The 27,558-nt window shown below is 45.2% G+C and overlaps 3 protein-coding genes across 4 annotated transcripts in view; 2 read left to right on the top strand and 1 right to left on the bottom strand.

The window, feature by feature from the left end:
* The first annotated feature begins 3,803 nt into the window (after nt 1-3,803).
* On the top strand, nt 3,804-8,545 carry LOC104397752 (heat shock 70 kDa protein 12A-like). Its single transcript, XM_010007761.1, is given in 4 exon segments — nt 3,804-3,857; nt 4,201-4,518; nt 6,456-6,627; nt 7,500-8,545. Coding segments are annotated over 4 exon segments (1,590 nt in total).
* A 6,670-nt stretch (nt 8,546-15,215) lies between these two features.
* Nucleotides 15,216-18,994, top strand: LOC104397746 (cytoglobin-1-like). The gene is made up of 3 exons (XM_010007756.1): nt 15,216-15,310; nt 17,347-17,578; nt 18,866-18,994. Exons 1-3 carry the CDS (start codon nt 15,216-15,218, stop codon nt 18,992-18,994), a joined length of 456 nt encoding a protein of 151 aa, XP_010006058.1.
* Nucleotides 18,995-25,529: 6,535 nt separating this feature from the next.
* The window catches only part of LOC104397745 (putative RNA-binding protein Luc7-like 2), a 30,424-nt gene continuing 28,395 nt past the window's right edge, over nt 25,530-27,558 (bottom strand). For both annotated transcript variants that reach the window (XM_010007754.1, XM_010007755.1), the window contains one exon: nt 25,530-26,564. In XM_010007754.1, coding sequence (XP_010006056.1) covers nt 26,375-26,564 — 190 coding nt within the window. In that variant the 3' untranslated portion in view covers nt 25,530-26,374. The remainder of the gene's footprint in view (nt 26,565-27,558) is intronic.

The following is a 27,558-nucleotide window of genomic DNA, read 5'->3' as shown; positions in this document are numbered from 1 at the left end:
CCTGCTGAAGCTCTTTCTGGGTGGCCTGTCCAGGAATTTATCTGAAACAGATTTCTTTTCTGAGGATTCTTTATTGGTACTTGGACAGTGGAGTAACAGTGGACTTGCCTCTACTAAATAGTCTGAATTCCAGCAAAATACCTGTGAGGTGGGAAAGTGCAAAGCACCCAGGAAAAACTTCAGGGAAGATTAACAACATCCCCTGAAAGCCCCAATGTTTCTTTCCCCTCCTTTCAGAGTAAGCCAGGCCATCTTATATAAATATTCTGATTTTGTGAATTACCCCACAAGTTTCTCCTTTGTCGTGGTAACCTTTGTTACCAAACACAGATAGGCTATGTTCAAAGCTTGTCTAGCCTTGGAGGTGGAAGGTGTATTATGCATAGTGGAGGAATATGACTGGCCGTGGGTGAAAGGACAATATTGAGAAGAGAAAATTGATAAAAACCCAGTACTCACCCCTGATAGCTCCTATATCCCTCCTGGCAAGGATGGTTAGGGTTTCTGGTCACCTGCATCTCACAATAACCACATGCAGCATGTTTGCTAGATAGGGAAAAAAATCTATGTTAATTAGACAGACCTGGGAAAAAAACAAGGAGGACCTGAATTTGGGAGGTGTGATCTGGATCCTGACAGCCTGATGTAATTAACTAACAAACTCAAGGACACAAGTGTCTGAGCTTGGTGATCATTTGAGTCTAGGTCCACTGTCTGGAAACCTTTGCCTTACATCAGCCCAAGTTGCAAACTTGAGCCACTCCAGCAGAAAACTCCAAGGTTTCAGAAAGTCTGAGTATTCCTTCACTACCCAGCTGCTCATGATTGCACACCTGCAAACTCTTCATGACCCTGCAGATACTCCAGCTGTGATCAGAAGCTAAAATAATAGAATCATAGAATGGTTAAGGTCAGAAGAGACCTTAAAGATCATCAGGTTCCAACTTCCCTGCTATGAGAAGGGACACCTCACGCTAGATCAGGCTACACAAGGCCTCATCCAACCTGGCCTTGAACACCTCCAGGGGAGGGGGCTTCCACAGTCTCCCTAGACAACCCTTTTCCAGTGCCTTACCACCCTTATGGTGAATAATTTCTTCCTGATGTCTAATCTAAATCTCCCCTCTTTCAGTTTAAAACTATTACCCTTGTCCTATTGTTACCCTTTGTGGTGAAAAGCCCCTCCCCAGCTTTCCTGTAGCCCCTTCAGGTACTGGAAGGTCTCCCTGGAGCCTTCTCCTCACCAGGCTGAATAGCCCCAACTCTCTCAGCCTGTCTTCACAGCAGAGGTGCCTGTCTCACAGTCTGTCTTCATGGAAATCCCAACAGGAAAGGCTCTTCTCGACAAAGCTGCTCAGGAAGGGTCTGGACATCCAGCACTACTATTTGAAGTTTATTCACTCCTGGCCTTAGTCACTGAGAATGATTTCTTTATGTTTGCATTTTATCCCAGAGTGCCATCCATTAGACTATTATTTCCTTTTCTCTCCTCCTGATTAACAGTTTCCCTCCTTCTTGTCAGTATTCCCTCCACTATGTCTTCCCTCAGTACTTCCTTATCTCATAGGAGGGCAGTTTTCACTACAAAAACCCAGGACTGCTTCTGCAACTCTACTGAAACCATCCTCAGATCTGTTTTTACAGCCTCCCCTTTCTAAATCAGGCTGGGTGCCTTTGTATTGAGGGCTGCTGTTGTTAAGGCAGTCGTTACATATTCAGAGAAGTATTTGAATGGAAATGAAAGTTCATCTCACAACATGACGTGTGTCCAGGTCACGTACCCTGATGTGAACTCCAGGACAAACCTGTTCGGAGGCAGCTCATGCATGGTTGTGACAATGCAGTCAAACAGAAGAATGAAAATTCAGACTGTCCTGCAGGACAGAGCTGTGATAACCGAGGCCTGAGTGTGTTTCAGTGGCAGTTGCAGAAACATTAATGATTTTCCCCTCCTATATACCCTCTTAAGAATGTATATAGAATGCATATAAGAATGTATATAAGAATTACATTACCAGTGGCAACACTGCAGAGCTTGTGGTAGAGCCTCAACACAGACAACCATATTTCTTAACGTTTCTTTAATCTCCCTATCAGGGGAAGAAATAATAAACCACATTACAGTCAGTAGGCAAGTATCCAGTTAAGTCCCAAGAAATGCACAACATAAACTACCTCCCTCCAATCCCTGATCAGCCCATAGGGGAAAAAAAAAATCTGGAGACCAAAACTTCCCAAGGTTGTGCTTTGATAGGTGCGTGGTTTGGGATTCTACGAGTCAGTACCAATAGTGCAAATAAAATACTCCCAAAGTGTAAGACCTGTGTGTTCTCTGGTGCAGATCAAACAGCTTCTGTAAATTGAATTTGGGTTCCCACTACAGGCCAGACAAAACTTGATGCTAACTCAGAGCCCTCCTTGTGTTTGGCTTCTTGGTAATCTCTCTGACCTGTCCTAGCACGCACCAGCTACAGCTGATCATCAGGGGCCACACTAAATACTGTAATTTCTGGTCACCAGACTCACGTTATGTCTTTTTCCACTAGCCCCATCCATTCTTTTGGAATATGACATGCTGCCTCCAGCCCTGAAGTGCTGTGTCTGTAGACTGATGGTTGGCATGTGATATTTGTTTGTCTGAAGAAAAAAAAAAAAAAAAGTTGAATTATTAAAATGAAGGGAAACAAATCACATACTTTAAACAGGTACCTTATAAAAGACAGCCCGTGAGCAGAGGCTCCATGGCTACATCCATGCTGGCAAACAGATCAGAGCCTGGGTACAGGCTCTAGGGTACATGATGGGCCAGCACACTCCTGGACGCAGTTTTTGGCACAAGTCAGCTAGCACTTTCCAGGATGATGCCTGGCACAGTTCAGAGGATGGCACAGGCCAGGGTTTGCAAGAAATAGATGTAGAGTAATCATTACGGCTGGATGAAGTGGACAGGATACAGAGACAATTCCCAAAAAATTAACCCAGACCCCCAGAGTGTGAAGAACAGCAAATGCAGGTGGCTATTCTGCTGAAATCAACTTTGCAATATATGGGCGTGGAGTTTTTTTGATAGAGAAGAACTCTATGTTCTCAAGGTAACTTTAATTCCTACAACTTATCTGTGCCCTTTTTCCTACTGAAGATTCCAAACATCAGCTATTGCTGCAGAAAGAATCCCAGGCTGAGGTGCTCCTGCAGCTTGGATACAGGTGAAGCAGACAGCAAGCTCCGTCCTGCAGAAAGGCAGCTTCAGAGAATGTCAGAAGCATGAGGCTTCACCAGCAGTTTACACTGATCCAGGTCTGCACGGTGGCTGCAAGTGACTGTCCTGCCCCCCTTCCCGAGTACCTCACTCTCTCCTCTCCTGCTGACACAAGCTTTGCCTTTGCTTACTTACTTGGATTGCTTCCTTCTCAGTTAAATAATTTCCACTCTTCCTCTGAGGTAACTTTTCCTTTCTTTAAGCTAAACAATCCAGCATAACATCTGCATTTAAGTCAGTCTTTCCTATAAAACTGATAAGCTCAGAGACCGACTTCCCAAAGCTCAGGATCAGTTACACTTTTTATGCTTTTCTTTCCAATTTCTCTTCTTCTCAGATTCATTTACAATCTGTCTCACCCCTTGAGCTGAATTTGAGGAAATTACCTGTCCCTGTGGTGGACAGGAAGGATAGGAAGCTCAAAACAGAGCTTTTACTGAAAAAGTTCAGAGTCAGGAAATACTTGCAGACCCTTGCAGTCACCTGCCCAGGGGCTTTGCAGAAACATTCACACCTACTAAGGTTAAACATGGAAAGGTTAGCCATGGACAACCGCCAGTCCAACATACCTGCTGCCTTTTGTAGTCATCTCTTTAGGGTCAGTGTCCTGTCCTCCAAACACCATCCCGCTGCAGGGGCAACCCTCGGGGGTACCCATGGGTTTATGGCAGCAGAAAATGTTTGGTGAGATGAGTGGCAGCACAGGGGACTGTGCTGCTGGGAGCTCGAGAAGCGGCTGTGTCTGGCACTTCCTCGCTTTCCCAGCAGGTCTTTTCTGCTATAAATAACAGAAACAAGCCCCTCCTTTTTACTGGAAAAGGGGACATGCTTTCTTTGCACTACTCTGCAGCTACCAAAGTTCAGAGGAGTCGCTTCGCTCTGCCACAGGAGCCAGAGCAGTTTCAGTTTCCTCCCAGTCCTGTTTGTTCCATCCCCCGCAGCTCTCAGGGCTGCCTGTCTCGGCGCGTCTCTCAGCCATGGCCACCAAGTCGCTCTTTGTCGTTGCTATAGATTTTGGCACGTCTTACAGTGGCTACTGCTTTTTCCTTGCTTCAGGTACAGACCAGATCCGCCAGGTGTTTTGGGGAATGGAGCATGGGCTGAAGACCGTGGAGACTCCCACCAGCATCTTGTTCAACCAGAACAAGGTGTTCAGGAAGTTTGGCTACGATGCTGTGATGAAGTACAAGAGCCTGCCCTCCAGTGAAGCTGACAGCTGGTACTTCTTCCAGAACTTCAAGATGAAGCTGTACAACACAGTAAGTGGAACAGTTGAGGTCTTCTGAGTGCAGGTGTTTTAAATGCATCCAGGGATGGTGACTCCACCACTTCCCTGGGCAAGAAAAAAATTCTTTATTTTGTTAATTAGTCAAAGGCTTCAGAAGCCCTTCCTTTATGATGTTGTTCATTGTCTAAAGACAATAAAACCTGACTGCACACCTTGGTGATGCCAAATACTTGTTCTTAACAAAAAGCTGCCCTGCTCCAGAGCTTGGCAGAGAAATTAACCTCCCTCTGGGGCTCCCTGCCTCAGTCCTCAACAAGTGAACATACTTGTAATTTGAATGAGATGGGCAACCTTGGGATCACTGTAAGGGTTCCTCCCATGTTACATACCCCCTTCTAGCTTGTCTCTCCCTCCCCTGAAAGGGTATGCTGAAGCCACTTTAAGGGTGGCTAGCTCTCCTTCAAGCCTGTAGTAGCTAGTATTTCTTTTTGAAGGCTTTGTGCTAGTTCCGAATTATTCACAGCTTTTCCTGGGTTTGCTCGTTTAGCCAAACATTAGGATAGCTTAGAGCCTTCTTGTCTGTGCTCTGAGGTTCCACAGGGCTTCCCAAAGCGTGGAATAACCCAAAGCACAGGGCAAGCCCTAGATAAAGTCTTCTGTCTGCTCTTTGTCATTCCCCAGTGTTGAACGGGATGCGGTGGTGGGTGGGAGGTCTCTGTGAAGACTTCTATGAAAGCTGGGAATGGTGTGGTTTGCCACAGTGTCACCTGTGGAGTGCTGGGTTCTCACTCACTTTTGGAGAGGGGTATTAGGTCAGTCCCATTTCTTTGCACCCAAGGATCAAATGGTTAAGAGACATTTCATTGCAGCATCACAGCTCAGTTGAGGTTGGAAGGGACCTCTGTAGGTCATCTGCTCCAACCCCCCTGCTCAAGCAGGGTACTCTGGTTTTGGCAGGGATAGTTACATTTATCTCCTAGTAGCTGGTATAATACTGTATTTTGGATTTAGGATGAGAAGAATGTTGAAAACACACTGATGTTTTAGTTGTTGCCACCTGGTGCTTATGTTAAGTCAAGGACTTTTCAGCTTCTCATGCCTTGCCAGCAAGGAGGCTGGGGGGGTGCACAAGAAGCTGGAAGGGGACAAAGCCAGGACAGATGACTCAAACTGGCCACAGACATATTCCATATGATGACATGCTGAACAATAAAACTAAGGGGAGTTGCATGGGGGGCCCGTGTGTGCTGCTTGGGGACTGGTTGGGTGTTGGTGAGTGGGTGCTGGGCAATTGCCTTGTGCATCACTTGTTTTGTATAGTCTTTTATCATTATTTACCCTTCCTTTTCTGTCCCATTAAACAATCTTTGTCTTAACCAGGAGTTTTACAATTTTTTTTCTGATTCTCTCCCCTGTCCCACTGCAGGGCAGGAGTGAGCCAACAGCTGTGTAGTATTTAGCTCCCTGCTGGGTTAAACAACAACAAACCCCATTTCACTGCACCCAAGGAGCAAATGATTAAAGGAAATTTCATTACAAGATCACAGAACAGTTCAGGTTGGAAAGAACCTGCTCCGACCCTCATGCCCAAGCAGGGCCACCTAGAGCTGGTTGCTCAGGACTATTGTTCTGCCAGCTTTTGAGTATCTCCAAGAATGAAATGCCTCTCTGAGCAAACATTAGAAAGGTTCAGTGACAAGAAAGAGGTCCGCCATTTCCCAGACACATTGATAATTTCTGAATCTCCATAGAAAGTGTCACGTGGACGTGTTTGTCCAGCATGTATTGTCAATGCCACACAGAGAAGTACAGGTGCAACCAGAGAGCTTGGAAGATGATCAACACTGCAAGAACCACCACCCCAGCATGGTCTCCTGGGGTGAGAACAGCCTCCCTAGCAGGTAGCATTCATACAGCAGTGATCACAGCACCTTTTCTTGAACTGACACTTCTCCCTTGTGGTTTTAGGCAGGACTCATCTCTAATATGCTTTCTGAGAAGCTGATTATTGCCCTGGAGCCAGAGGCTGCATCACTCTGGTGCAAACAGCTTCCACAGGAAGGGTTTATGGCAGACAGCAGTGACAAGAAGAAGTTTGAAGACTCCCCTGGGGTCCAATATATTGTTGTTGACTGTGGAGGTAAAATTTCCCTTGCTTATCAGGTACCATCTTTGCTGGGCTCAGAGCATGCCTGTTCCGCAGTGTCTCACACAGTGAACCCCAAAGAATGGCAGTGCTTGGAGCTTGGACTCCACTGCTTTCTTGTCATGGGTTTTTTATTTTTATTTCTCACCTAATGAGATTAATGGCAGAAAAATTAGAGGAAAGGATGGATCAGTCTGCACTGTGTCCCAGCATCAAGCACTGATATGCATCCATCTGCTGTGGTAGAGCCAGAGCTCACAGCCTGCTCTGTAGGAGCAGGCATAGTGCCCAGTGAACTGACCAAAAAGCTGAGCTAATAGAGTAAGTCTGCTGTAGAGTAAATCATTAAGGACATTTGATGGAGCACTCAGTAATTTCTCTAATTTCCTGTGCAAGATTTTTCAGTGTAATATGAATTTCCTGCCAAGAGCAGCCTGGTAATTGTGAACAAATACCGAAAAGTCATCAACAGGACCACAACTTCCTGAGAGTCTCACCCCTGCTGCTCATCTTAACTCAGAGCTTCTGTAGCAAAAGGCAGGAGTCAATTATCTACATGAGGAGGCCAGTCTCCTTTTGTGATCACAAAGGAGATGGGCTTGTGCAGGGAGTCAGAGCCTGCAGCTCTCCTCAGCAATTACTGTGGGAGCCTTGAGGAATCAGCCTTGTAAACAGAAACGTGAAGCTTAGGAAATCTAAAGCTGTGCAGGCAATAGCAGAAGAGTGAGGATGAGAAAAGAAAGCAGCAGGAAAATGCACTTGGGAACCAGGAATTCAGAAAGTAGGATTATATTCAGTGGAAAGTAAGGACCTCATGTACTTTAAAGAAAAGAGCAAACCTCATTAGTGTTTTTGTATGTGTGTAGGTGGCACAATAGACATCACGGTGCATGAGATTCAAGAAAACCGTTACCTGAAGGAGTTGCACAAGGCAACTGGAGGTGGGTGGGGAGGCAACAGAGTGGATGAAAACTTCATTGATTTGCTCAAGGAGATATTCAGTGATGGCGTGTGGGATGAATATGTAAAGAAACACCCTACTGAATTACAAAATATGATGTACAACTTTGGTCTGCAGAAATGCTCTTCTAGCAGGGAGGCAGTGTACCTACGTTGCTACTACAACTTGACCAGGATGGCAGAGTGCAAGAAGGAAATCTCCCACTTCTTCAAAAAAGCAAAAGGTGTTGAGTGGTGTGATGGGATGATCAAGATTACCTATGAGAAAATGAAGAGCTTTTTTGACTACAGTATCAAAAATATCATTTGTACTTTGAGGGAAATTCTTGGCAAGCCCGAGATGACTAAAGTCCAGTACATTCTGCTTGTGGGAGGCTTTGCATCTAGCATCATCTTGAGAGATGCAATCAGCGAGGCCTTTGGCAAGAAGCACCATATCCTTTGCCCACTGGAGGCCCAAGCAGCCATTGCAAAAGGGGCTGTTTTATTTGGTGTCAATCCCAACATTGTTACCTCCCGAGTCAGCGCTCGGACGTACGGTGTAAGAGTAGCTGAAAATTTTGATCCTACTATCCATGACCCCCGTAAATGAAGGGTGTCAAAAGCTGATGGCTATGTTTATCGCACAGATCTCTTCCAGAAGTTGGTGGGAATTGAGGAGTCAGTGGATATAAATAAAGTCTCCTCCTATACTTTCTATCCAATAGAACCAGATCAGACAGCAGCACTTTTTTCTTTCTACTGTACAGAAAAGCAGGACGCTCAGTACATAGATGAGGAAGGGATGGAATTGCTTGGCTCCTGTACAGTGCCAATGCCAGACACAAAGCTGGGGAGGAAACGCCATCTGAAGATGTGTGTTAAGTTTGGGCTCACTGAATTTAAAGCCACATGTACTGATGTTACTTCCAAACAAAGTCGGGAAGTTGTAATAGATTTTTTAGCTGTGTAAATGCTCAGTACATCAGAGACTGTAACTCAAGGGAGAGCATTGCTGTAGTGGGAGGCAATAACTACTACAATAGTGAAAGCAAATGGACCACAAAGTCCATCATCCAGCTTTCTGCTCCCACAGGTAAACAGTTTGCTAGTGTGATTCTCTGGTTCCTTCCATTCCTCACCAACCAGCCTTTCAGTCAAACATCTTTGTTTCAGTGGTGTCTGGCAGCAGGTTTGCCTGCTGCTTTATCTCTTGCCCTTCTAGCTTAGCCCTGTTGTATCTCTGAACACAATAGTCCCTACCACCAATGTGATAATCTGTACCCTTCTTGTGTTTAGATACATAGCTTGTGGACTGGTGTCTAACTTCCACGTATTCCAGCCCACAGCTATTTCTTTAAGAGTTTTATAGTACTTAGGGATATGATTTATTTTGTCAGTGTTAGATTAACAGTTGATCTTTAAGGTCTTTTCCAACCAAGGTAATTCTGTGATTCTCTCAGCTACATCCTTTCTTCCTCTGAAATCAGGTCTCTTTATCTGGAGTCTAGGTTTAACTCTGCCAAGGGTGGCATTCAATGGATTTGAGTTGTCTTTAGAACATCACTTGTGTAGATTGTGTGTAATTAAAACAAATCAAGATACACTGTGAAGCAGCATCTCAATATAGTCTAGGGGCTACAAAATGTGTAGGGCTGTCACTTCCATTAAACCATTAGGTGGTTTGATCTCATTAACTGGGCTGATACGATTGCCAGATTGTAAGGTTACAGACCCAGTGCTTGTGCTGTTGCCTGAGCCCTTCTGCCCAGCTGTGGTTACTCTGCACCTCTCTGACTTGGGCTTGATATTTTCCATGTTCCCAAAAGCTCATTTCTTTGCCTCCTGCTTACAGCACCTGTGCACAAGTTCAGCACAGCGTGGCCTGCATGCTCCCAAACTTGCCCAAGGGTGTGATCCTATGGTGTACTGGGTCTGGCTGGGCCAGGTTAACTGTCTTCACAGCCACCCTTATGCTGCAGTGTAGTTCATGACCAAAAGACAACTGATAGCACACCAGTGTTTTAGCAATACTCCAACAGTGCTTGCACAGCAGCAGGGCTGCCTGGAGGGTGGCAGGGGGGAGCAATGGGCTGGGAGAGGACACAGCTGGCACAGCTGACCCCACCTGACCAAGGGGTTGTTCTGTCCCCTGTAAACTCATGCCTAGCAATACAATTGGTGGGAATTTCTCCAACGTAGCTATTGCTTGGAGACTTTCTGTGGCATCAGTCTGGTGGTGAGATGTGGTGATTACCTTTGCATCACTTGTTAGGGTTTTTTTGTGGTTTGTTGTTTGTTTTTTTTTCCCCTTCACTGAGGTTGTAGAGTTTCTCTGCTGCACACTAGCCCATCTCAATGCAAATACTTGGTTAGTAGGTTACACTGCATGAAAACTCAGCACTGGCATCTTTATTACCTGTAATCACTGTGTTATAATCTCTGGTAGCTATGTACATAATACTGTCAATCATTAAAACAGCAGTCAAAGGTTTAATCTGTATATATACTACGCCCTATATATGCACAATAAAAGTATTCACAACAGAAACCTTTGTACATTTCTATTGTCTTTGTACATTTCTATCAACTTCCCTGTTGACTATGTGAGGGCTGTCCTAATTGGCTAAGTCCCAAGAAGTTGACTTCTCCTGCATTTTTTTTACTCTTTGGACTCAGTTCTTGTCCTGTATGGGACAAGATAGCAGACAAGACATTTATGCACAAACCCAAGATTTATTGTAAATAGTAAAAGATCTTAAAAATTGGACAGTTTTCACCAGTCCAAAGTGCAACACAGCTCCAACTGAGCCAACCTCTCTGAATGAGAAAAGTTTGAGGCGAGATTGGATAGAATTTTGAGCAACCTGGTCTAGTGGAAGGTGTCCTTGCCCATGGCAGGTGAGTTAGATCTTTCAGGTCCCATTCTATGATTCTGTGAAGTGTGGTTGTGTGGCAGCTGGGAAAGCTGATGTGTCTGCCCTATGTCTTTCCCACCTATGTGCTACATGGGCTTTGGCATTCAGACATTGACACAACAGTCGTGATTGCAGCTCCTAGTTTTGCTTGTTTTGATGAGCTGGTAATTTGATAACCTCAGAATCTGAGTGTTTGTCATCTCTGTAAAAGCAGCACTGTGTGTCAGCATCTCAAGTTAAGCATCAGAAAAACCTGGCGACACATGCTATGGGGGGCTAGAACCTCAGTTTGACAGTATGGGGGGTGTTGGGAAAATAAGAGTTATAGCTGTCAAGCCCTGTGCAGCCATCTTCTACAAGAAGTATGTCTGCTGAGCTGGGGATTAACCCCTGTTGCATAATAAATAGGGTGATTTATTTATATCAAATATTACACTTAAATAACAGATCACAGACTTTCATGGGGAAGAAGACATGGGCAGCTTTGCAGTGCCTGCAAGGGGGGCATCAAGGAGCTCTGCAGTCAGTCCTTGCTGCTGGATCCTGAATGGATGGGCAGGGGGAGGATGCCATCCATTCCTGTCGGTGGAGCTTGCCAGCTGCCCTTCACCTGAAGCACGTGGCTTCTCAGAAACAGGAAGGAAACACACCCCACTAGACACAACTGCTGCCCTCTCCCTGCCCTGCAGTGGGACACACGTCCTCTGCTTCTCCCAAGGACAACAACAGAAGACAGAAAACTTGGCTGCCATACACAGCCCGACATAGAACAGCAAGGCTTGGCATTCCCCTGTGCCTGCTGCCCCCCCAGCCTGGCCCTGCCTGCTGAGCTCAGGTCCCATCTCTGCAGGGCTGCCCAGCACCCCTGTTGGAAAATATTTCTCCCCACTCATCAGAAACTACACTGAAAAGCATTTCCTTCCTACAGGATATTAAACAAAACAAACCATGAGAGAGGAAAAGGAAAGAAACAAAGCACCCACCCTGTGTGTCCCCCGGGGTGAGGGTCAGCAGCAGCATGACGACTTTGCAATTAAACATCACATTTTTCACAGCCATTACATTTCAAAGACAAAAAAATAGGCTTCTGGAGCTTTTTTGTTTCAATTTCTAGAGACCCCTGAGATGTAGCATAGATGTGTATAACCCTGTTCAAAATGTCAAACTTTACGGTGTATCACTGTGTTCATCGTACAAGGACTTGGGAAATCATGCAGGGGGAAAAAAGAGGATAATTCTTCCAAAACAGCAAAAGTAACAGTGGAAGGTGAAAGGAAAGAATAGCATGTCACAGTGACATGCTTGAGGGTGTCATTGTTTTGTCTGTGCAGGAGGAGGTCGGGGACTGCCCTGTGCTGCTGTCAGCTGGCTGGGCAGCAGGCAAAGTTGGCCCATTGCACCCCAAAACTGGACCAGTCAGGCGAGTTTATGGTGCCGCTGTGGAAACATGTTTAGGAAGGGACAGTGACTGCTGAAAAAGGGAACACAAAGCCAGGGAAGGTGCAGCACCCAAAGGGACAGTAACCAGTGCAAGAGCCCATCCTGGAGAAGTTGAATAGGATACAAGGAACAGGAAGAGCAAAGGGACCCCCATGCACCAACCCCCAGCTCCTGAACCGCCCGTGGTCTCACCAAGGGCCTGGGTGTAACATGCGGCACCAGGGGTGAGGGGATGGGGGGCTTCAAGATGTGGGCAAAGAGAGGTGCCTAAGTGTTCGTTACGTTGCAATAAGTTAATTTAATTGAAATTTCCCAATTCAAAATGGGTATTTTTTTGGCCCACGACAGGATGTCTGGCACTACGTTGAGTCAATCAGCGTAGTGCAACATCCCAGGCGAGGTGGGGGAGAGCAGGGAAGCCCCTCAGGGATGCTTGTGAACTGCTGCAAACAAAAGCCAAAGAGGAGGGAAACGAAAGGTGAACAAGGGAGATGGAGAGGAGAAGACTGTGAAAGCCAAGAGGAAAGACTCGTCCTTGAGCAGGGTGCACTGCTCCCACAGCTGGGGCCAGGGATCCAGGCTCAGCACCGCGCTCCAGCTCCTGCCACTGGGAAGTGCCCGCAGCAGCTCGGGGTGCATCAGGATCTGCAAGGACAACACGGCATCTACAGAAAGGAGGAAAAGTTGCAAGTGAGTAACTCTGCACATTCACATCCCAAATCAAAACCAGCTCAACCTCCGTGCTCCAGACCTGCCTGAGTCCCTTTGGCTAGTTTCCTCAGGAGCTCACGCCCTCCCAAGCCGCCCACAGCTTCTCAATCAAAAACTCAGCGCTTTCCCCAGGCAGTTTTGGCTCCCAAAGCCTGGGAACCAGCAATTCCTGCAGTGCCATCCTCTCTCCTTCCTCTGCATCCCTGTGCTGGCAGATGGGCTCGGCCAACCAGCACTTGCCTGGTTTGTGCTTCCCTCCAGAGAGGCAGCAGTCCCAGCAGCACATCATGACTCCTGCCGGCCTCTCCTGACATCGGGGACACTTTTCTGAGGATTTTGGGATCAGAAAGCAGAAGGCTGCGCAGCTTTCTATCTATCTATCTATCTATCTATCTATCTATCTATCTATCTATCTATCTATCTATCTATCTATCACCTATAATCTATCTAATAAATCAATCTATTTTCCCTCTGTGGTAAAAAGGGAGAGGGGGGGAAGTTGTTTTGGTGAAGTCATTTAAGGCATCTCTTGGCAGTGTTAGGACTCAACCCCACCAAGATTGATTGGTCTCTGTGAGTTTGCAACCACCACTTTCCCTCTGTTCAGGATATTGGGCTAGTTTTGCTCACCATACTGCACAATTCCCCCTCACATGTGTTCCTTTCCTTCTCTAAACAATCCCAAACAATATGAGGTTTTGTCTGCACTTGGCATCCAGCAGCAGCAGCAGTTCCTCAAGCCCCTTAGCCCTTTTTTTGCCTGTGCTTGCCCTGGACTTAACCAGAACATTCCCGCCAGAGGTTAAGCCCAGATGCTGTGTGGATAATCCAAGATTTTTTGTGTGGTCTGCAGCTCTGCACTGGCCCATCTCTTGCCCCTTATCTCTTTCTCCCTCCCAGGCAGGCAGGGCTCAGAGATAGGACAGAGATCCCAGCTGCGAGGCAGGAGGAGTATGGTAGGGAAATGCCTGTGCTCTTGGCCTGGCTGTCCTGCACCATTTATCTCCTGTGTTAACATCAGGTGGCTTTCCAGAGCACTGCGACCATAGATGCTGTGCCCATGCTGCTGTCACCATCTCTGCAAAGCTGTTATTTTGGGCTGGTGAAGCTGCTCATATGGCTAGTACCCAGACTGGGAGCAGTGATGGGGTGAGTCCCTGCTAAACCAGAGGACTGTGGGGAAAGCAGTGACAGTGGCATGAAAGCAGGACTGGAGAGGGTTGCTGGAGCTGGAAACAGGGAGTGTTGATCTGACTGAGGGCAGGAAGGCTCTCCAGAGGGACCTGGACAGGCTGGATTGATGGGCCAAAGCCAACTGTATGAGGTTTAACAAGGCCAAGTGTCAGGTCCTGCACTCAGGCCACAACCCCATGCAATGCTACAGGCTTGGGGAAGAGTGGCTGGAAAGCTGCCCAGAGGAGAAGGACCTGGGAGTGTTGATTGGCCACCAGCTGAATATGAGCCAGCAGTGTGCCCAGCAGTGTGCCCAGGTGGCCAAGAAGGCCAATGGCATCCTGGCTTCAGGAATAATGTGGTCAGCAGGACAAGGAAAGCGATTGTCCCCCTGTCCTTGGCACTGGTGAATACTGTGTTCAGTTTTGGGTCTGTGACTACAGGAAGGACATTGAGGTGCTGTTGGAGTTCAGAGAAGGAACAAAGCTGCTGAAGATCTGGGGAACAAGTCTTATCAGGAGTGTCTGAAATAATTGGGGTTGTTTAGCCTAGAGAAAGGAGGCTGAGAGATCTTATCAAGCTCTACAACTACTTGAAAGGAGGTTGTAACAAGGTGGGTGTTGGTGTCTTCTCCCAGTTAACAACTGATAGGACAAGAGGAAATGGGCCCAAGTTGTGTCAGAGAAGGCTTAGATGAGATATGAGAAGAAAGTTCTTCACTGAAAGGGAGGTGGCTGAATCACCATCCCTGGAGGTGCTTAAGAGATGTATAGATGTGGTGCTCAGGAACATGGTTTAAGCACTGGACTTGGCAGATATAGGTTAATGGTCGGTAGAATTAGGTTATGGTTGGCCCAATGATCTTATAGGTCTTTTCAAACCAGAATGATTGCATGATTCCGTGAAATGGGGTCTTTAGACTGAAGAACCAAGAGTGCAGGGAATAGGGGACAGCAGGGCACCACAGTGGCTGCAGCACAGCAGTGTGGTCAGGAGCAAACCAGGAGTCAGTGCTCGGGCAAGGATCACCCTCAGGAAAGAGGTCATGCACTGGGTGAGAGGGTAGGAGAGCTAATCTTTTTCTTCCCCACTGAAAGCTCCCCTTTTCCCCTTCTCTCCTCAGATGGCAAGATCTTTGGTCTGGCACCTGCTGTCACCATGAGATTGCTAGTCCTCCCTCTTCATGTGGCTGGTTTCTTTCCTGATTAAAAGTGATTAGGAAGCCCTAAAGCCTGCAGAAATTCGACAGAGGGGATTGGAGACAAAGAGTCAATTCAAGATCTCTTCAATCCCCAGGGCAGTATTTAGAGAGCCCTAAGGAGAGAATTACAGCAGAACTGCCTCAGCAGGACCTCCCTGTCCTTCTCCCTCTTGCTGTACATTGCTGAAGTCTCCTCCACCATGTCATTCTCTGAAGCAGAGGTACAAAGTGCCCGCAGTGCCTGGGAGAAGATGTATGTAGATGCTGAGGACAACGGGACAGCTGTGCTGGTCAGGTAAGGAAAGAGACCATCCTGCTGCCACTGCACAGGGTTGAGGGAGGAATGGCAAGAAAGCTGGAGTTACCACCTAGGTGCACGTCTCAATGTTTTTCATGCAGTCCTTGCTGGGGACATTTTGATTTGCTGCGGTTTATCCCACCTCAGGGAGGAAACGGGGAAGAGGAGAGATCCACACAAATAAAAGTAAAAGGAAAGGGAGAAGAGGGGGGGAAAGGAAGAAAAGACAAGAACAATTTCTTCACTCCACCCATTTAAGGTAAAGAAAGTATGGTATGAAAGAGAATGGGAACAAAACATGGGCACTATTTCCCTATTTTGCTTTCCCACTGAACTCTTTTAATGATTTTTTTTTTTTTTTTACTTGAATGCCTGCACTATTTCTCTTCTGATTCTCCTCCAGCCTTTCCATTCCAGAGCCCATCTGTTTCATTGTATGGTAGCCTTCCTTTGGGCTTTCCTCTCTTAAGTTTTCACTCTGTTTTCCTCTCTTCTTCCATAAGACAGAAGTTTTCACTTTTCACGTACCCCTCTCTCAGCTGGGACTTGCATCACCTCCATACACACTTATGTGTCCAAATACTATTCCTAGTGACCTCACCTTCACCACTCCCTCTGGCCTTCTTGTATTTCACAACCTGTACCTGGATAAGCCTCCAAAAGTATTATGTACTTTTCTTCCACACTCTGAGGACTCACAATCTGAGGACAGATAGGGTCAGAAATGCAGCTAAAAATTTCTTAGTAGCATCCAGTAGCTTGGCTCCCTGGGGTAGTTTACAAGGTTTTGCCTTAGTGTCCTACAACCCCAGCCCTGCCTTTAGAGAAGTTTCCAGGACTAGAAAAACATGGACATATTGGAAAAAATACAGTGAAGTGCCACAAAGATGAAGAAGGGACTGGAGCATCCCTCCCAGGAGGAAAAGCAGAGGGAGCTGGGACTGTTCAGCCTGGAGAAGAGAAGGCTCAGGGGGATCTTATCAATGTGTATAAAAGCCTGAAGGGAGGGTGCAAGGATGAAGCCAGGTTCTTGTCAGTGGTGCCCAGGGACAGGACCAAAGGCAATGGGCACAAACTGATACACAGGACGTTCCCTCTGTACATCAGGAAACACTTTTCTGCTGTGAGAGTGACTGAGCATTGGCACAGGTCTAGAGAGGTTATAGAGTCTCCATTCATGAAGATACTCAAAAGCCATCGGGATGTGGTCCTGGACAACCAGCCTGACCACGGAGGTTAGACCAGATGACCTCCAGAGGTGCCTTTGTTGTCCCAACCATTCTGTGACTCTGTGATATGCAATCTGGAAGTTTTTATTTCTATTGCAGGTGGGCAATAGAAATAAAATAACTGGATAACTGGTTTACCCAACAGAGTAAACTGCTTTTTTAAGAGCTTGAACAAGATGACCACAGTTGATGTGTTATAAAAGGCAGTTCTTTTAGGAGTGGCATTGAATTGTGTTACTTCTGAATAAACGAAATGAGCAGTACCTGGCACTCAAACAACAACCCACCACAGGCAGTAAAAAAAGCTTTAGGATAGACTCTAGGAAGGGCTTAATTAACAAAACCAATCATAGGGTTTCTATATGAAAGCACTCACTCAGAGCACAGTGGACATACCTGCTGTCCAGAACTTCTTTGGGAATATTGCACTGTCACATGCACCCTGTGTGAACATGCTCCTGCTTCTGTGTGGATTTTATCTCCACCTAGCACTGAGTCAACACTGAGAAAATGTTTACTTTAGAAACAGTGGGATAAATTCAGGATAGGTAGGTTTTAAGGTGGAGTGAGAAAGGAAGGTGCCCTGGAGAGGGGAGAGGGAGGGAAGAGGTGGTTGTAGGCACAGGGGCTGTGCACAGATAGGAAGGTCAAAGGGAAACCCAGAAACACAGAGGAAAGAGGTATCTGTTCTAATAAAGAGGAGGAAAAAGGGTGATAAATGCATAAGACAAGGCCTGGAATGTGAAGCCAGGTCTGTATCGATGCCTCAGCCCACAACTTAGGACGTCTCTCATTGCTCAACAGGATGTTTACCGAGCACCCAGACACCAAGTCCTACTTCACACACTTCAAAGGCATGGACTCCGCTGAAGAGATGAAACAGTCGGATCAGATCAGAGGCCATGGCAAGAGGGTTTTCACTACCATCAATGACATGGTGCAACACCTGGACAACTCCGAGGCTTTTTGTGGGATAGTGACCCCACTTGGCAAGAAACATGCTACCCAGCTGAAGATTGACCCCAAAAACTTTAGGGTGAGCCAGCAGCCCTCTTCCCAGGGGGTGTAATTGTGATGGGAGGATGTCTTCCACTTTGAGGGGTAGTGCTAAGGAAAACAGGCTTTGCATATATACATACATACACACATACATATATGCATGCTTCAGAGAGTGGAGATGGTGGAAGGTGAGGCAGTTGATGGTGGAAGACAGCAGAAATGAGACATCTGTCATCTGTTGGGAAGGCTATGCAGCAGGTGCGATGCAGTCAGGTCTGCTCAGGGAGAAGCTGCAGAGCTGCCCATGAGTTGTAGTGGGTTTTCTCAGTGCAACAGGATTCCCACACTTGTCACTTAATAACAAGACATTGAAAAGCAGCTTAACACTGGACTTCTGTCCCTGATGTCTATTTTTCTCTAGTAACAGGAACTGAGCTTTTCTAGGACAACTTAAAAAGCTGTTATTGAGCAAAAATGGCAACAGCCTTGCCATCACTACAGAAACAGATAGTAAACACAGGATCAAATTACTTGCCCAAGTCCACCTAAGGTCACTAGCAGAGTGCATTTATAACTATTTTGCTGGTCTTACACAGCACAAAACACAAAAAAGAGGCACATCTGGCAAATGTCACTCAGGCGTTAAAAAGGTGGTGTCCAAAGCAGTGGACCAAATGTTCGATAAATGGGAAAATAAGTGAGACTTTCTGTCTGAAGAGATCCTGAAAAGGCTTTTTCAAAGATGCACACAAAATAATTCATGCTGCACAGAAAAGAAGCTGACATTTCAAAGTACACCACCTAACTAGCAACTGTAAAGACAAACAAATCCTCATTGCTACAGAGTGCTAGATAGCTAACGGGCAGGAAAGATTAGGAAGAAACTTCTCCCCCTACCTTCCCCCCCCCAGGTCATGTATTTCATAAGTGTTCAACATGGGACTTCTTGTGGCCCTTAAAACATTTGGGGACAGTCCACTGCCAAAAGAAGGACTGCAGCAGATGGACCAAGTGGACTGATTCTGTACAGCCATCTTTACCCAACAGCTGCAGTCAACATTAACTAGATACAGGGTAGTTAAAAAACAACAAAAGCAACTGCAGTTTTGATGAATTCCATAATGCACCTGATTTTCATAGAATCATAGAATGGTAAAGGTTGGACCATGACCTCTACCATGCTCTGCATGCTATGTGCTGCTAGATTGCTCTTCTATCCCTTTCCACCCTCCAAGAATCCCAACTAAAAATATGTATTTTGTACTTATGCCTCTAACATGGAGGAAAGTTCACACTAGCTGTTTCTTCCCTTCTCCTTGTTTAGGTTATCTGTGACATCATCTTGCAAGTGATGGAGGAGAAATTTGGTGGAGACTGCAAAGCTTCCTTTGAGAAAGTGACCAATGAAATCTGCACTCACCTCAACAATGTCTACAAAGAGGAGGGTTGGTGAGGGTGTGCAACCTCCAGCCTCTTCAGATGTCTCATCAGCACTGATTTTAGGCTTTCGGGCCTTCAGCTACAGTTGGAAGAATGAAAAAATAAAATAAAAACCAAGAAAAAGGCTTATGTAATGTAGAAATAAATATAAATAATTTCTGTAGCAAACTACAGCTAAATAAACACCTGCAGATACATCAAAGCCAATGAACAAATCCTGATAGGCTTTGCAGCTTTGGTGCTCCAGGTGGGTTCCATTGGCCACTGTCCTCAAAGACTATATTTTAAGATGATGGCTATAGGCTTTTTATTCCTGAGAGAAAGACTTGCTCCTTCCAGCAGCACCAGCAGCCCAGAGAAGCAGCAGTAGCTTTTCATCTCAGCTATCACCTTTGCGTGTTCATGAATGACAAGCAGACCATTTTGAAGGACTTCCAGGAACCTTGTAGAGGTCATAACTTAAGCGGCTTGGGTGTGGTTTCATATTTGAACTGAAACAACAGAGGTAGTGTTGTATGGGAAAGACTAATGCCTGAGAAGGGCACGGGGAAAAGTCCCACCCTGCATAAGCCAGCAGTGTTTCCCAACCTCGGGAGAGGTTTCTCGGAGCAGCTTTCAGTACCTGGGATGGCAGCATTGAATGTGGTCACCATTGGGTCCCTCTGGGCAGGGATTAACATCTCCAGCGTGTGGATTTCATGGTGCAAATTGCTCTGGCCACATACCCAGGAGAGGGCAATAGTACTGAGCTCACTAACTCCTGTGCTGTCAAAATGCATCCAGCTGAAGGAGGTGACTGCCTCAGAGTGGGCAGGGTGGTGGGCTCAGCTCCGTGTGGGATTCCTACAGTGCTGCCCTCATCCTGCCCCTTGCCTGAGCCTCCTGTCAACAATATCCGCACCTGGAACTACTGAGTTGCTTTTCCTTGTACTCCTTAGACGTGGTGAAATAATCAGCTAACAAGGGCAAATAGCCACATGCTGTTTTGCTTCAGTGTAACACAATAAACACAGCAAAAGCAATGCTGGGAAAGGCACCTGCCACACGCAGCAGTTGTAGCTGTTAGTGGCATGTTTACTGGTGGTAGTGGGGGGTTTGCCAAAAACCGACTTAAGCTCTCACCCAGGCACCCACCACACTTGAGGCAATCAGGCTCCTTGGGTAGTGGGAAGGGAAGCTTTTCGCTTGACCATGTAACAATTCCCTGAACAGTTAAACATGCAGAATTCTCCATAATTTGCTGCATAGTTTTCCTCACCCAAACCATTTGTTTGGCAAAGGATGCTGTAATCCCAACGTGCAGAAGATGAACTCATGCCGGAGAGGGAGGATGGGGCAGGCTGCTTCTTTTGATTCAGTGTTTTATTCAGCTCGGGGAGAAAGGGAAGCTTATTGCACAGTATCCTCAAGTATTGTAAGAAAAGAACAAGACCTGTAAAAAGTATTTATAGTCTCAAATTCCCTCAAGAGAGCACAAGCAGTTAACACTCTGAAAAGCTTAAAATAATTTCTCCTTTTTTATTTACTTGCTTTAATGCCCATTAAGAGCACTATTTGGCATGATGGTGTAATGACATTCTCATCACAGCCATAGACACCCAAGGCTGACGGGGACCTGATGACACTGGCTGATGGTTTAAGGCTCTTGTGTTCCCTGCTCCTGTGATGGAGAGAAGTGTAGCAAAAGCAAAGTGTGTGAAACCAATAAAACTCTGGCTTTAGTGAAGAGGGAGTTACTTTCCAAATCCATTTACACAGCGGGAGACACAATAAATTCCCAAAATTTGTATGATGTGAGTGGTGTAGGAGTACATGGCCTTTATTTTCTTAATTTGAGACTTCAAAGGATGGCAGGAAGCTTTCCCAACAGAGCACAGATCAGATGGCATTTTAGAATTGAGAATAACTCCGCTGATTTCCCTAGTTTTCGAGTAGCCTCGCTGCACAATCCTGTCTGAGACCTCACTGAGACTCTGCAAAGCAGCAACATTTGTGTACCTTGGAGGCAACCAAACACGTTCATTACTTATTGAACCAATAAATACGTGGTGCATGCATTCTCAGGGATAACTTTGATCCTGTGAAGAGAAACCTAAGGAAAATATCAGTCTAAAAGATGGCAGAAAGAAATTTGCTGTGGAGCACCACTACTGAATAAGGCCAAAGCCCTCACACTTCATGGTTTTCCTACAGCCTGTGGGACATCCCCACTGAGGACACGCAGCAGCTGCTAACCACTGCTGTGGGGCAGAGTAGGCTGATCCTGACACCACCCTGAAACTTCCCATTAGTGAAGGTCACCAGCGGAGCTTTGCACAGGGTTAAAAGCAGCAGGATTTCAGGAGAAGGAACACAATGGCTGTGCAACATTATAGCTAACACCTGGATTATGGTCCCACACTCCGTCAAGGCAGCAGTTGCCCTCACCTGTTGGAAATCAGCAGTTCTTTACTCCTGTTGCTCTGTTTGAGCTTAGGAAGATGGCAGCACTTGATTTAGTAAGTTATGGTAGCTCAATGCGAAGTCACCAACCCAGTATCACCTTCCAGCGATGGATGCGCAGAAGCTCGAGCAGGCCTTTGGTGCTAGTGGTGCCTGATGGCTGGTGCCATGGAAGTCTGCAGCCCTTCTGAGCCAGCACCAGGAAAAATTTCTAACCTTTGTGCTCCTAACTGAGCATAACCATCAATACTTTGCTAGAGTCAGCATCTGCCAGATCTTTTCAGCCTGGGAAAGGGCTGCACAGCCACAGTGGTTCCTGCCCTGTCAGGCCATTTTTGACCTTGCCCACGTCCAGCCCTGCTCCTGTTGCCAGCTGATCCCAACTCCCTGCTGATGTGTTCCCTAGGATGCTGCTTGCCTGCAGTGCTCTGCACAGCACTACCAAGAGCCTGGGGAAGGGTGTGGCACTGCATCTACCTAGCAACGGGAGGTGAAAAGCCAGAGCCAGGTGAGAGCATTTCTTAACTGCCCACTGACTGTCCATTATGTGCCTACAAAAGGGAAAGCAGGGATAAAGAGGAGAGCCTGGGGTAGAATTTAACACTTCTTCCTCTCTTCCCCTTCATCTCCAGCTGCTGGAAACCCCTGCCTGGCAGTCCACTGCTTCCCAGTGGAAGAGGGGCAGGCTGCAGTGAAAGCCTATCTCCAGATCTTACTGAAAAGAATTTAAAAATGGTATCAGCAGTAACGGAGCTAGAACTTATTAAAGAGCAAGTATAAAAAAAATAAATAAATCAAAGAGCAAGAACTATACAGGACTGAGTGAAAATCACATTAACACCTTTAATTAAGCTACTGAATCAGGAGAAACTAACCTCTACTTGTTGCTGAACAAAGGACAGCCGTACTGAGTGAGGTGGGCTGTGAAATGTGGGATGGAGAAAAGTAAATGAGGGGGTTATCAGGTGCTGCAGACCCTTCCACAACACCCTGTCATTGCCTCTGGCACATAGGTCCTTCTGCATTGGTACTTGGCTTAATGCTGACTGCAGCTGCAATCTGCTTGGATCCCCAGGTGACAGAGGAGACAGCACACACATCTCACCAAGTCATCCTCAGCGCTGTAAAAGTTTCTGTGGTGCTTAAGTTGCCAGAGCCAAAACCATTTGTTTGGAGGTGCCTGCCCAGACCCTTATCTGTCTTGCATTGGCTCCAGGTGTCTTAAGAAAATCTCCCTTCAGCTACACACATAATCGCAAGGTTACCAGCCATCCAGTTGCAATGGCTTAAGAGTTAATTCACCTATTTTCTCCCACTGTCCCCAGAGCAGGATGGAAGATGCCTCAAAGGCACAAACTGGTGCAAGACAGATTGGACAGACAGACTCCAAGCCTAGGATTTGAGCTGCAGCAAGAGGAGAACAAATCCCAGATTTGCTACCTGATGGAAAGCAACAGGACAGATAGGAACAGCTCCTCAGCCAGCTGCACTGGCAAGCCTGATGCAGGGTAACGCAACATGGCTGCACCAGGCCCAGCACCTCTTGGCTTGGAAGTATCACTGTGTCACTGGATGGATCTTCCTGCTCCAGCAGGAAAAGCAACTTAGTATATTCACGAGAGGACCTCCCTTCCGGTAATGTGCCATGCTCTAGCTGCTTAACATCTTAATATCCTGTTTTAGGCTTTCTTGACTAATCCAGAGCAAGAGCTTTCCAAGAGACAGGAATAATGCTTGCAGATTCACTGCATTTCAACCACTCTAAAAAATGAAATAAACTATGCTTTTGTTCAATTTGTACACCTGCAGTTTGATAAAAACTGCTATGAAGCTACAAGTTCAACAGCAAAAAAGTGCTCAGCCACAGCAACCTCAGGTTCACTCTGGTGCTCCATTCCATTCCCTTTCCAGGCTGCACTAAGCCTTCTTGTAGGAGGGAAGACATTTTCCATGAATAGGAATGGCCTCAAGCACTCCTGAGGACCTGCAGACCTACAAGATCTCTTAGGCAAGAAGCAGTAGCAGTGCAGATCACTACAGGGATTACTGCACAGCAGGATCCCCTACAGATTCCCTGGGGGGGATCTATCACCCTGGCTCTCTCCATCTCATAAGAAGTTACAGCTGAACAAGCAATTGAAGGCAGAAAAGCTGGGCAAACCAGCTTGTTGTGGGAAGTCATAACCACAGCATAGACGGATGACACTTAAGTGTGATGTGAAACCAGTACAACTATGTCTGTAGGACTTACTTGATGTGGGTTAGTGGGCCAAGTGGCTTGACGTTCCAAATTATCATGCCATTGTAGTTATGATCTGGTACTAGATCAGATGTCAGATTTAACAACTACTAAACTATTGACTGAAGACTAAGAAATTAAAGACTACAAGCAATGATGCCCAAACTATCTGACTGGTCTCTAAGCTCTTTCCCTTATATGATGCAGCAGATTGACAAATTGTCCAGCAGGAAATATACAGTTGATTAATACCTCAGTTTGACCTTCCTGGAAATTAATATACCTTGTTTCTGATGGAAGGGTGGAAGATCCTTACTGACTCAGGCACAACTAACAGCGCATTCTCCCTTAATGACAGATGTTCCAGGTCTCTTGCCTCAGAATAAATTTTTCCTAAATCACCTTAATTCAGTTCTCTTCCTAACTGCACTCCAGTCCTGATTTCAAACACAAGACATGCATTGCCAAATGTAATTCAGATTATTTTATGAGGATACCTGAGGTAAGACTTACCTTCTCTGTTTTAATATTGGTGTGGTACTTGGATACTATGAAGCTCACCACCCACGAAAACCTATAAATAAGGACAGGCCCAAACCCAATAATTCTTTCATAGATTTAAAAGCCATTTGTAAAAACAATGGCACATTATCCTAAATTTGCTAGTAAGGAGTCTAAGCAGTGTTTTATCACAGTAGGCAAATTCCCCTCCCCTTTTATAATACAAAATTTCTAGTTGCCCATTGCCTGGGGAGATAGGTTCTCAGTATTTCTAGAATATCTTTATTCCAGAAAGGAATTCCAGAAGAGTTAGCACTCCACTCACTGGAAATTCTCCTATGCAAGATGCATCTGGAAATTACTGTTCACCTTTTGTCACACCACTAGAATTCCATTTACAAAGGTGTGACAATAGATGTTAGCAAGCATTCATACAGTGGGACTCATACAAGAGGGACAAACAGTGGTAACTTACATCCATCATAGAGCTGGGCCATGCAGGAAATCATAAAGCTTTCCCAGGAAGGCAACTCAGGTTCAGGCTTCAAATAGGTAAATAAAAAAAGTGTTAAGTAGGTTAGCCTTCATTATTACAGTATCTTCTTAGAAGCTTAAAACAACATCAATTCAAAGTGGAAGGTGTGTGCTACAATACCTTGTCGAGATGTAGAAATCCTGTTCCAGCTTTCACTGCTGGCCAAAAGACTGTTGAGTTGTCTACTGTGATAGAATTATCACCCATGTGTTCTGACCATAGTGAACAGGCTACAGAAGAGACACTGAGGAAGAAGTGAATTTACAGTGATATTATATATCCCTAATTAGTGGGCCTACAGAGGCACTTGGACTGGGGAGATACTGAGCAGAGTCTGCAGAACCTTGCTGAAAGTGTCAAGAAATCATTACAAGCACTGCTCTTAAGCATCACTGCTAAGAAACTCAACAGTGCTATCTCAAGGAGAACTTACCAATCTAAATTCTTCTGTCTAAGGGTGTATCACACAGCCACAGTGGGCACCACTTTAGTAATTTATATGCCCGAAAGCACTTTCAACCAGACAGAATCGACAGCAAACCCCCTTTCTGTTAAGGCAGCTTGCACCTAAATGAAGTACTCTTATGAAATGAAGTCATTAAAGAGTTTGTGGTTGTGCCACAATCACTATGACTCCACACATTTTTGCATTTGAAGACCTTAGGGCAGTCAGAACTGTAGTCAGAAAGAATGCTCTTCCTAGAGCACACCTGCACGTTAAAAACTTACTGAATCACATTAGGTTTTTAAGTGACTGAACTGCTAAGTAACCACCTTAAGAGACCAGTATAACCTCGTTAAGTTATTCGACAATGTGGTTTCCTTTTTTACATTTTTTTTTTATTTTTTTGTTCTTAATTTTTTGTTTGTTGTTGCTGGTTTTTTGTTTGTTTTCAATACAATTAAGGATGTGCCACTTACACCCCACAAGAAAAAGCAGAAAGAGTCCTTATGGAAAAAAAACAAATATATTGAACACATACCAATCAAATGGTACAGATATGGGACTGGCTTTGATTTCAAAATTTAAGTAGAAATAAAAAAAGATGTAATGCAACAGCTGTTCAGTTTCCAAGTCTAAATAGGCACTGTAAAAAGACATTTCCGCTTTCTCCAGCACACATTCCTTTCTAAATGCTCCCACTGTAATCAATTCCTAGGTTCCCAAACAAAACAACATCACTGGGAACATAACCTTAGAGTAAAAGGTAATATTAATCCACCCGCCCTCTTACAAAAAAAAAGCAAACCAAAAAATCCCCCAAAATACAACCTTTCAATGCTGCTGTTTTGACCGGAGCAGAATTGGAGAATTTATAAAGGTTCAAAAGCACCCAAGGCAAGTAGTACAATATAATTTTTTCACTAACTTGTATTGGAAAGGAGATTAAAAACATTTAGATCTGCATCTTGGTACATAAAACTGTTGTCCTGAATAAAGAGAAATCTTTCAGAAAAGTTTTACAACTTGGTGGAAGTCCAGGACCCAGCTTTAGGCATCGTTAATTGATGGGGTTTAATTCTGACTTGGTTATTAACCTCTTTTATATACTGTACATCTACCCTAGTTGGATCAGTGTGTGGAACTGCTCACTGGTGTCCCTTTGAACAACTGTAAACTAAACCATAGTATGCAACTCCATAGGAAGCTAGAGATCAGGTGAATACACAGCCAGTTATATCTCCCCTGCTTCACGCTCTTCTGAGCTCCTCGGGTCTTCTGATCGGCCATTAGCACTTTCGTAGGAACGTTTCTTGTCTTTGAAATCTCGGGGCGATCTCTCTCTTGAGCTTCTATCTTTATCACGTGATGTTCTATCGCGATCTCTTGAGCGTTCGTCTCTGGAAGATCTTTCTTTTGAGGATCTGGAAAGTGCAGAGAATTTGAGAATTCGAGTTAAGTCACACATCAGCAGCCATCACACAGCATTTTGATTTTACATTTTTCTTCTTTTTCCAATGAATATTTTATACAAGTGTATGGGAAAACATGAGAGCTCATTTGGCTTTTCTCCATTTCCTATTTCTGATTTTAAAAGACAAATACTGACAGAGGCAGATTTAATCTGCATTTACTACATAGCCCTGACAAAAGTCAACGCACTTCACTCTTATTTTGAACCTCCATCCTCAAGCTTGCATCAGAAGTTTAATTTCTTACCTTTAGAACAATGCCTAGCCTATCTCAGACATACAAATTATGAACTTATAAATGTGCTTTAAAATGGGAGTTTGATCAAATGCTGGGGGATATAAGCTTCTGTAATTCTGCAATGAGGCTATTACATGACAAATAAAAAAACAAATACAGCATCTGTGCTACAATTAGGTTTTGTTAGCAGAATTATCTTGTTTGATTTTGCAATGTTGGGGTGGTGTTATTAAAGCTATTTTACTCCTAAAATAGGCATCTCTGAAGCATTTACAATGGAGCCAGGAAAGAGCTGTTCTGTTAAACAGTCCACATAATTTTACATTTAATCAACTGCCTGCACTGGAAAAAAATTGGATTAGATATCCTCCTCTATGCTCTCACAGAGTGCACCTAAGCCTGTTGTTGAAAAACATCATATTTGTTTTAAAACGTACTGCACTTACTCAGATTAGATTAGAATAATCTAATTAATACTTTCACAGAAAATTCTTAGCAGCATGCTAAGTGTTACCCACGTTAGTGTTAGCCACTAATGTCCTAGTCAAAACTTGTGGTGTACTGGACAGTGAGACTGTTCTTTCTACACTTGCAGAAAGTTACTGTCATCACCTCAAAGCTTCAAAACCTAAGTCTGCAAAATACTCCTGCACTACTTTCATTTTACAAGCTTTACATTTTCCTCAGTTGGAAAGATTACTTTCCCTA

This window comes from Chaetura pelagica, unplaced genomic scaffold (assembly GCF_000747805.2).
Source record: "Chaetura pelagica isolate M959 unplaced genomic scaffold, ChaPel_1.0 scaffold752, whole genome shotgun sequence".
Taxonomy (NCBI): domain Eukaryota; kingdom Metazoa; phylum Chordata; class Aves; order Apodiformes; family Apodidae; genus Chaetura; species Chaetura pelagica.
The sequence above is the reverse complement of the archived record's forward strand: the minus strand, read 5'-3'. Positions and strand labels throughout refer to the sequence as shown.